Raw genomic sequence first — 10,863 nt, forward strand, 5'->3', positions numbered from 1 at the left:
TGGACTATCATAGTCATCGATGCATTGTTCAACCTAAGCAATCTCTACATGCATACTCTCTCTCACTCTCTATATGCTTTGTAAATCAAAACTCTGTCATTGCCATCATCCAATTCATCGGAGCTCGTTTATCAGTGATGGTGTAACACTCGCGACGTTGCCATTTATTTTTGGAGACGAGTCGCCGAAAGGATGTTTCTCGTCTTGCGGAATGATGATTCATCGACTCGTCTGAAAATATATAAAAAGGAAATTCGGTAATTTGAGAATTCAAGATTTCGAAAGGTTTGTGACATGTCAATCAAATTGAAGATGTCTTAAAAATATCGTTTTACAAGTCTAATAATATAATATGTCATCCGGAGCCATGTCCACTTATGACACTAGAAACAGTACCATAATATAACACTGCAATTCAACACTACAAAAATAGGTACGAGCAAATAAATAATAACACAAAAATGTAGTATATAGCATGTACACTAGCTCACAATATATGGTTTCATAAATCAGGAAGACATTGAATGCTCATAAATTAAGAGTAGCAGCATTCAATCACACACATCTACCACCCCATTTATTTCTTCATTTCCATCTATACTAATTCAAAACTAACATATATCACCATGCACCCAATTACGAAGGATATATATACCCTCAAGCAAAACACAAGTACACACACCACCTACACACAAAAAGAGTGAAACAACTAAAGATATTTGGAGAGATGGAGGTAGGCTTCGGTAAGGTGCTCCTTGGCCTCACCTTGTTACTCGGTGCACTCGCAATGGATGTGAATGGAACAAGAACTCTCAAGGAATTCGATCAGCCTCAGACCTTCGGTAGTTTTGGCGGAACATCTCCTAGCTCGGGTTCTATTGGATCTTTTCCCGGCCGAAGCGGTTTTGCTTTTGGATCACCCTCGTTTTGCTCATTTCCTGGGGTCCAGTGCACCCCGGTCCAGCCCACCATCCCGTTTGTACCAAACGGGGGTGGCTCCCCAATCGGGGAAACCCCATGATTACAATCATGGGGCTAGTTTATTTATAATAATGTTCTACTTTGATTTAGTAGGGTTTAATTTTTATCCATGTATTAGGGTTTCTCTATGTACTACTAGCTAGGGTTTCTATGCATTACGTTACAAGCTAGGTCATGTTATTTAATTACGTCTATTTTATATTTGGCTGGATTGATGAAACTCTTTATTATTTATTCATGTTATGATCGTCTATTTGAGAATGACACATCACTCAATGTTAACAACCAAATCAACTCAAGAGTGTTATCAAAATATTGTTACACTCACACAAAACTAACATAAAAGTTAATGTAGATATATTCTTCTATAGTCGATTCGAGCTATTGGACTATTTGCTGAGAAATGGTCTTACCATTTATCAACTGAGTTGCATTCCATGCTGACATCTCCCTTCTCTTAATTGCAATTGATTTTTATTAGAAAACTCTTTTTTGGGAGTAAAATAGGGGTGAATTACCCACTATTTATGCTGAGCATGATTTGAGCCACTGCAAAATAATTCATTAAAATATTTTCGAATTTTCCCTTATCTATGAATTGCTAAATCATGTGTCGGCAGCGCCCCAAAAACATTTAAATGTAGATTAAAGTTTCTCATATCTATATTTGTCGATTAAAGAAAATTTCAATTTTACAAGACTTGCTTCACATTTGGAGTTGATTAAACCAAATGGAATATATATTCCCACCAACTAAAAAAATAGTGGCTGACCACAAAAAAAAAACAAAGCTTAATTCTTTCATATATAGTGAGAACAGTAGAGAAGTTAATATTCACTTATTCAAAGGATTTTCCCCTGTCAACTTACCACATAAAAAAATAGTGGCTGGTCATGAAAAATACTTTTATTTAATACAAAACGGTATATATTGGTAAGGTATTAAAATATGAAGAACGAAAAGTCATAAGATTTACTCAACAATTAAAATATCAGTCTACCTATCTATCACACAAACACACCCCCAACTTGTGTATGTCACCTGAATCAATTTTTGGATTTGACTTTGAACATCTACTTCTTATCAATAAATAAAATGATTTAATCTTGAATATCAACTAGACTAAATCTAAACCGTATAAATCAATCGTCAGGATTAATAAAATCGCCTACCTTGCTACACAACACAAACAGACACACCAACTGATGTATGTCAACATGAATCAATTTTCAAACTAAATTTTGGTCAGCCTATATTCCTATTCCTACTCCTATTCTGTACTAAAACTAAATTTTCAATATTCAAACTAAGTTTTGGTCATCCTGTCCTATTCCTACAAACTATATTTTCTAACTAAATTTTGGCCATCCTATACTAACACACAAGCCAACTGGAGAGCATCAATTTTGAAACTAAATTTTGGAGATTCTGTGATAGGGCAAAAAGATCCCTTCGAAGAACAGCTGGTCGGTATCAGATAGCTCGAAGTAATCAAAATATTCTTGAATATCTAAAGTTCATGTTACGAGGTTAAGAACACCAATGGCATGAAAGGAGCTTGAGAGCAGGGGTTGAAGAAATTAACACTACTAGAAAGGAGAGTTGAAGAGAGAACAAGAGAATCCATAGAAGAGAATAATAATATTAATTAAGTCATCATTTTTCTTAACAATGATAAAAGATTCTACACATGCTTATAATATGCGTGGTAAACAAAATCAAATACTAAATTTTATATATCCCTCCTTCCATTAGTAAAAATAAACTACTGTACAAAATTATACAGAGAATAATATTGAAAGTAATCATCCTATTCCTCCCTATAAATAAGCTCAAGTTGATTCGCCAATACTCGCAAACATTTGGCCAGCCTCTGAGAGTTCCAAATCATTCTCCTCTGCAGTTTGAGTTGAATTTATCTGAGGTACACATTCTCAGCCAAATCAATCATGGAATTTGTTTGATTTATTGCTATTTTGCTTGTGTGCTTCGCTTCTTGCTTTGAATTGTTTTCTGCTTCCTCATATTGCTTCGTTCGATTACACGAACTGATGATTTTAGTGTTTATGTTATTTTGACTTGAAATTCTTCGTTATCATGCATTTCTTTTTCGTTGAGCAGTATGAGAGATCTTGTTCTGTGTGAGCTCGTCATGTTTTGTTGTGTGTATGTATGCATGTGTGATTTAAGTAGGCTTGCATATTTTTCATGTTTCTATTTAGGGATTCATGATAAAATTTTGGGTTTGATGCGGTGAGGTGTATTAGCGGCATAATCATGTTCAGTTCACATAAATAAGCACGGAATCGAAAGAAATTTCAACATCATTTCTTTCTTTTTTTTCTGGATCTTGATCATTTGTATCAATGAATCGGTTGTGTTTTTTGTTCAACTGAGATTTACGCTATAGTTTCCTTTTTCTTTATTGATATTTGATTCTTCTTTAAGGCTTTACTTGATTTCCGAGAAAAGATAAGGGCTCTTCATGACTCTTTATGTGGTCCTTTAGTGGCTTCAGTTAGGCTCCATTTGATGTTTTTATTCATGATTTATATTTGCAGGTTAAGGAAATGGAAACCTTCTTGTTTACCTCTGAGAGTGTGAACGAGGGACACCCTGACAAGCTCTGCGACCAGATATCTGATGCGGTTCTTGATGCCTGCCTCGAGCAAGATCCCGACAGCAAGGTTGCATGTGAGACTTGTACCAAAACCAACATGGTGATAGTCTTTGGTGAGATCACAACCAAGGCCAACATAGACTATGAGAAGATCGTGCGTGATACCTGCCGTAAGATTGGATTCGTTTCTGATGATGTTGGTCTTGATGCTGATAAATGCAAGGTTCTTGTTAACATTGAGCAGCAGAGCCCGGATATTGCTCAGGGTGTCCATGGCCACCTGACCAAGCGCCCAGAGGATATTGGTGCTGGTGACCAGGGACACATGTTCGGTTATGCCACCGACGAAACCCCTGAGTTAATGCCTCTCAGCCATGTGCTTGCCACCAAATTAGGTGCTCGTCTCACTGAGGTTCGTAAGGATGGTACATGCCCCTGGTTGAGACCTGATGGAAAGACCCAAGTCACAGTCGAGTACTGCAATCAGAAAGGCGCCATGGTTCCGATCAGAGTCCACACTGTTCTCATCTCCACTCAGCACGATGAGACTGTTACAAATGAGATTGCAAGGGATCTCAAGGAGCACGTCATCAAGCCCGTCATCCCTGTGAAGTACTTGGACGAGAAGACAATCTTCCACCTGAACCCCTCCGGCCGCTTTGTTATTGGTGGACCCCATGGTGATGCCGGTCTCACTGGTCGTAAGATCATCATCGACACCTACGGTGGCTGGGGTGCCCATGGTGGCGGTGCCTTCTCAGGGAAGGACCCGACCAAGGTCGACAGAAGCGGTGCCTACATTGTCAGGCAGGCTGCCAAGAGTATTGTAGCGAGTGGGCTTGCACGGAGGTGCATTGTGCAAGTGTCGTATGCGATTGGTGTGCCTGAGCCCCTATCGATCTTTATTGACTCTTATGGCACTGGGAAGATCCCCGACAAGGAGATTCTGGAGATCGTGAAGGAGAAGTTCGACTTCAGGCCTGGGATGATCTCCATCAACTTGGACTTGAAGAGGGGCAACAATGGGAGGTTCTTGAAGACCGCAGCATATGGCCACTTCGGAAGAGAGGACCCCGACTTCACGTGGGAAGTCGTCAAGCCCCTCCAGTAGCAGAACTGAAAATCTGTCATATGGTTGAGGCGTTGAATAATACTGCTCTTGTTGTTAATGGCTTTTCGCTTCAAATGGTGCATCTTCTGGTTTGAGCCTAAGATACCTTTATGGAATTAATCTGGCGTAGCAGTGTGTAAGATACATGTTTGAGTAATGTTACTATGAAATCAGCTATTGGAATTTCTCATATCAATGGATGAATTGCTTGCGATTTTTTAAATATCACTTTTATCTTTTTTCTTGCTATATACATCGTAGTTTCAGTGCTCTCTGATTTATGATGATGGAAGTGAAACTCTTCCCGTTGCATTAGCATATGCTTTCATTAATTGAATTTATAGTGTTAATTTATAGTATTCCTGTTGTATTGATGATGAGTTCATAGGTTCATGAAAAAGGAATTATTTAATTAGTGCAAAGTGCAAACCAACAACAATAGCATATAGAAGTCGAAGTCCGTTGCGCAGTGCCAAAGAGAGTGACGTTAAGCAAATAAACCAAAAAAAATGAGATAATCAAGAATGGAACCGAATTATTTGGATTTACAATATTCCCACAGCAACAAACATGATTAAGATTCGAATTTCGATTGAGTTCGAAAATTTGCCATTCGTAAAACACAGCTCTTGAGTTGAGACATGCATATAACTACTTATGTATAGAAATGAACAACAATTATTCCTTGAATTGCCATTCTCTACGACACATGGGACAATGTGCTTGTGAAGTTTGTGAATTCACCCATTTCAAGATGCAGTGAAGATGGAATGCGTGGTTGCAAGAACCCCAAACTGCAACATAAATTTGTGTATGGATTATATAGTGGCTATTCTAACATAGATTCATAAAGAAAGTGAGTGCAATACAATGAAATTCAAAGACAATGAAAATATGAATGGATATGGAAATCATTATCCGAACATCAATAAGAATAGTTATTCTCAAGTCATAAATAGAAAAACCAGCTATAATAGCTACTAACCTTTCAGTATAACCCTAAGAGAAAGAATGACCAGACTAAAAAAGACAGTATTACAAGATTTCCATTACAAGTGAGGACTTCATTTTCTAGCAGACCAGGACAAGATCAAGGACATCAAATGAGAAGGGGTCAGCAATTTTTTGCAACTTTGAATGATTTTCATCGGTCTAAATATATCATGCAAATGTGGTTTGAGTAATATGATAATCAGGATAAGGGGGATTAGATGGAGATAGGACAGGAAAGAGCTCAGAGATGAAATGGAGGAAAGCACGTAAAAAGTAGAGTGGCCTAAAGGAAACCTTAGTCGTAATTCATATTTGTATATTTCAATGGCAACAATATGCTTCCCTACTGAGCAAGTAAGCCTACAGTCTACTTAGTTCATTATAGCAACCAAGACTAGCCAAATTTATTAAGTATCCCAACCTATTATACCAATTACCAAATAGCATTCATTCAGTTGCATATTTATTCTATGTAATATTTTTATGACCCAAAGTAGCAGGCTCTGTCAACCTATTAAACCAAAGTAGCAGGTTTTGTCAGCTCCAAAAGTCCTAAATAAGCAGTTGGTGAAATGAAACATGCCCTGAGGCTGATACTAGTGTTTGACAGTTGACACCACGTTCATTTGTTAACTTGTTTATCTGTGTAGATCATACTGCTTTTGACATGCGGTAAATAAGTGAATAGATCAAAAGATAATTAGGACCTCGATGGTGGATAGGTAATTAGTTATTCAAGCTTACCTCTGAATGGAACTGAGAAACTAACGGATTTTACTTACTATATGCAATATTGCAGTTGACATAATAATCATATGAGTGAGCTTTTAACATGCCAAAAACAGGGGATAACCACTAAAATGGGAGTAAAAAGATAAGACCAACAAAAAAAGCGAGAAATGTTAAAAAAAACTAACTTACTTAGGGGGCAGTCATCTCCTGGGAGTTTACAATCAGGGCAACAACCATCAAATGCCATCCTACAAATACCACAAGTCTCGTCTTGGGCATCCCATGTCCAAGAAGCGACAGCATGCCATCTGGAAGTTCCAAAAGAACATATTTTCAGCTTCTTGAAATAAATTTCACATAAGGAAACTGGCAGTACTAAGAGAATCAGATACATACTCTGTCCATCAGGCCCAGCAGAATTCACAAACAATAGGGTCAAGGAAAAACAGGCTTATAGCACACCCTAATGAAAAATATGTTTGCTACATTGCATCCGTCATAATCGATAACGTGCATATTTAGAAAATAAAATTAGTTTATTTATTGAACATCACACAGAATTGTACCTACACAACCATTAGATATATATGTATAAATAAAACACATATGTAGGATACGTATAATCTTGACTTTCATTCTCTTTTGCCCTGCAACACAACCACATATAAGAATATCAGGTCCATCAACCACATACTATCATATACTACTACAATATTTTCCACTTTTTAGCCCACTATGACGCATTGAGTTCTTTGTATGTCAAGAAAGAGCAAATTGACATGATTTGACTCAGTGTTGTTAAAATCGCGCCCCGAGCGCGCTTGGGTCGCGGGTCGCAAGGGTCGAGACCGACATTGCCCCGATGCGGCGGGGTCGTGCGAGATCCGTGGAGCGACGGTGGGCGCGCCTGGGTCGTCTGGGTCGCCGTGGAGCGCCTGGGTCGTCTGGGTCGCCCCGATTCGTGGTGGTCGTCGGGAAAATGGGTGCTCCATTTTTAGGTTTAAATTGGGAATTGCAGAATTTGTGTTAATGGAAGGGGAGAAGAGGGGTAGGTATGCTTTGGGAAGTGAGCTATTGCACGTGGCCTTATCATAAAATAAATTCGCCACTTAGTTGAATAGTAGTGAGCTATTGCATGTGGCCTTATCAATTTTTTAATTCTATTAAAATGAAATAAGTCATAGGTTACTTTTCTCTTCAATTTTTTAATTCTATTAAAATGAAATGATCAAATAAAAGATAACTAAATATTTTAATACTATAGTTAATTTGAGGCTCATCATAGATATAACTTGACACACAAATTATATTCTCTTTATAAAAATTGCCCTGATCTAATACATCAAACAAAAAAATAAAAAAATTTAAATCCAAATTATCTTGAATGATTTATGATCATAAAATCCTACACATATTTAGTTAATTATTTTATGTTTTACAACTTTTTTTGGAACTTTGATGATTTTTGATAATAAAATTTAGTTATTTAGTTATGTTGTTTAAAAATTTATATTTTTTCGTCTAATCTTCTTTTTTTAATATGGAGTAATGATGTATGTAGATTTATTTGATGTGATAAATATTCAAACAACAACTTATAAAAGAGACACAAATATAATTATCATTCGGCTATTCTGGCGCCCCGATTCGTGGGTCTCTCGCCCCGTCGCCCCATCGCCCCGCGACCCGGGGTCCCCCCTCATCGCCTCGGGGCGCCCCGCGACCCTAACAACACTGATTTGACTATTCCAAATCAATTGTATTATAGGAACTTGAAAAACAATTTATCTAATTCAATGCAATAGGAACTTGAGAAATTTAAATGTATACCCTCCCCAAAAATGAAAAACTAAAAACTAACAAATTATCACCAACCCAGTCTACAACAAGGGAAGAAGATCTTCCAGCTCGTGAGCCAATTTTCAAGAAGCATTCTATGAGCACATCTCGTCCATACACAGGTCTGCTAATAATAAAAACTGCTCCAATAATCTCTTATGGAGTTATGGTACGAAATGAAAGGCGGAATCACCAAATGCGTTAGATAATATAATAGCTTTACCACAGGCATAATAGAGTGGCTGCTGGATGAATGAAGATGTTCAAATAATTGATCAAGTAAAACAACGAACTGGACGTTCAATGCACATACGCTGTTTGTGTAAATGACAAATAATTGTGGTCGATGGATGAATTTGAAATTGGGAGAGCGATGGTTATGTAACAAGCGTTGAATTTATCAATAAAATTAGCATAGCTAAGCAAATTAGCACCATCGTTATCAGTTTCTCTTCCTAAAATACTTATACAGAAGATAGCATACCTCTAAGTGAACAATTATGGCACCAAAACCTACCAAAAATAAAATCGATCGAATTCAAGAACAGGAAAACACAAATTTGACATTACCCCCCGCATTTTCAAAAACTGGTGTACGTACATAAACATTATGTAAAATAGATGGAAGCCACACGTACATGTAAGCAATCAGCAGAATAAAAAAGAAGAGATAGGAAGAGGCGTACAATTTTAGAGGGGGATATGCAGGAGAGTCGTCTGTGCGTGCGATGGCGATTCGACGGCGGTGAGGAGCGCCGATCGTGAGGAGAGAAAGCGGCGTGGAGAGGCGCTTTGGAGTGATGAGTTCCCTTCACCCAACCTAGCGATTCAAAAAGTGGAACAAATTTAAATTTTAAGAAAAAATGACTAAACCGTTGAACCGGTTCCCGGTCAGACCCAATTTTTTTTAAACTAAAATTTCCAAAATTTTCATAAACTGATCTTTAGCCCCTACCAAACTCAAGGCGTAGAAGAATAAATTGTCGGATGTTGAAGAAAATAAGAGGCTGAAATTATAAAATTGCAGAGGAAAATAATGGCGGCTAGGTTATGAAGAAGATGACATATTTGGCCAATTAAAAATAATTACAGTACTACAGATGGCACGTGGAGATGACATGTGGGGGCACCAAATTGTTTTTAAAAATTAAGGAAAAGGATTTTAAAAATTTGGCCGTTGTTTTGATAGAAATTGTTAGTAATACGGTGCAATTTATTTATCTTAATGTGGAGAATTAAAAGATGTGCTATAACAGCATCCACTATCGTCCGCCACTGTAGCCATGCGGACGATGCCCGATGCATCGTCCACGGACGATGGCGTAGGAACATGCATCGTCCGCGGTATCGTCCGCCCCACTGCGGGTCACGCGGATACCGCGGACGATGCAACGCGTTTTCCCTTTTTTTTTGAAATTTTTATTTATTTAAACCCTCATTTCTCTTCCATTTCCCACACCAATAATTCTCTCTCATCTTTCACTTTCCCCACACACCAATATTTCACTCCCAATCTTTCTCACTGAAAAAAATGAAACCTGGCGACGACTGGAGTACCTCGGATGGGCATTACTCTGGCCTTGACTCGGGCCTTATTCGATTGCGTTCATGAGGCTGCTTGGCCGAAATGGAGCGCGAAGCGGCGGAGCAGGCCTAGGCGGTGCGGATCCCATGTCCGATTCGACGTCGGACGTTTGTCCGCCGCGAGCACGACGTAGCTCACCAACGTCTGTTCGGATACTATTTTGACGAGCAACCACGGTGGGGCCCGACGATTTTTCACCGCCGTTTTAGAATGCGACGAGATATTTTTCTCAGTATTGTCCAAACGTTGGAGGCACATGATGAATACTTCCAGTATCGGGAAGATGGCATTGGCAGACCCGGACTTACGCCGTTGCAGAAGTGCACGGTTGCGCTCCGGCTGTTGGCCTACAGCATCACGGAGGACATGTTCGACGAGTACCTTCACGTCGGGGAGAGAACTGGCCGCGAGTACCTGAAGAATTTTTGTAGTGGAGTTGTGGAGGCTTATAGCAACACCTATTTGCGAAAGTCGACTGCTGAGGATTGCCAGACCCTGATGAAGACGCACGAGACGGCGCACGACTTTCCTGGAATGCTAGGGAGCATCGATTGTATACACTGGGAGTGGAAGAATTGCCCGACGGCGTGGAGAAGCCAATTTACCAGTGGATACAAGGGCAGCCACCCGAAGATGATCCTCGAAGCCGTCGCTGACCATCGGCTCTGGATCTGGCATGCTTACTTCGGTGTAGCGGGGCCGAACATCGACATCAACATCCTCAACTCATCCAACCTCTTCACCGAGCAATGCAATGGCAACGGCCCGGCCATCGACTTCACTGCCAACGGATGTCAATATCATATGGGGTACTACTTGGCCGATAGCATATACCCGAGGTGACCTGTTTTTTTGAAGACGATCAGCTGCCCAATGGGTGAGAAGAGAGTTTTATTCGCGCAAAAGCAGGAGGCTGCGCGGAAGGATGTGGAGCGGGCATTTAGTGTGCTCCAAGCGCGGTGGGCAATAGTGAAGGGTCCGGCGCGGTTCTGGTACAAGGA

The 10,863-nt window shown here is 39.4% G+C and overlaps 1 protein-coding gene and 1 long non-coding RNA gene across 2 annotated transcripts; one reads left to right on the plus strand and one right to left on the minus strand.

Moving 5' to 3' along the window:
- The first annotated feature begins 2,801 nt into the window (after positions 1-2,801).
- LOC121754297 (S-adenosylmethionine synthase 2-like) lies at positions 2,802-4,936 on the plus strand. Its single transcript, XM_042149675.1, has 2 exons — positions 2,802-2,906; positions 3,544-4,936. The coding sequence occupies exon 2, from the start codon at positions 3,553-3,555 to the stop codon at positions 4,711-4,713; it is 1,161 nt and encodes a 386-aa protein (XP_042005609.1). The 5' UTR covers positions 2,802-2,906; positions 3,544-3,552; the 3' UTR covers positions 4,714-4,936.
- A 2,113-nt stretch (positions 4,937-7,049) lies between these two features.
- Positions 7,050-9,334, minus strand: LOC121755209. Its single transcript, XR_006040656.1, has 3 exons — positions 9,233-9,334; positions 8,964-9,097; positions 7,050-7,085 (listed from the first exon to the last, which is right to left on the minus strand). It is a non-coding gene; the product is annotated as an uncharacterized LOC121755209 (long non-coding RNA).
- Between the last annotated feature and the right edge of the window lie 1,529 nt (positions 9,335-10,863).

Source organism: Salvia splendens, chromosome 11 (genome assembly GCF_004379255.2).
Source record: "Salvia splendens isolate huo1 chromosome 11, SspV2, whole genome shotgun sequence".
Classification (NCBI taxonomy): domain Eukaryota; kingdom Viridiplantae; phylum Streptophyta; class Magnoliopsida; order Lamiales; family Lamiaceae; genus Salvia; species Salvia splendens.

Bases quoted from the DNA above. Each gene is read 5' to 3' on its own strand.
- LOC121754297 (XM_042149675.1), top strand. From the start codon at position 3,553: ATGGAAACCTTCTTGTTTACCTCTGAGAGTGTGAACGAGGGACACCCT.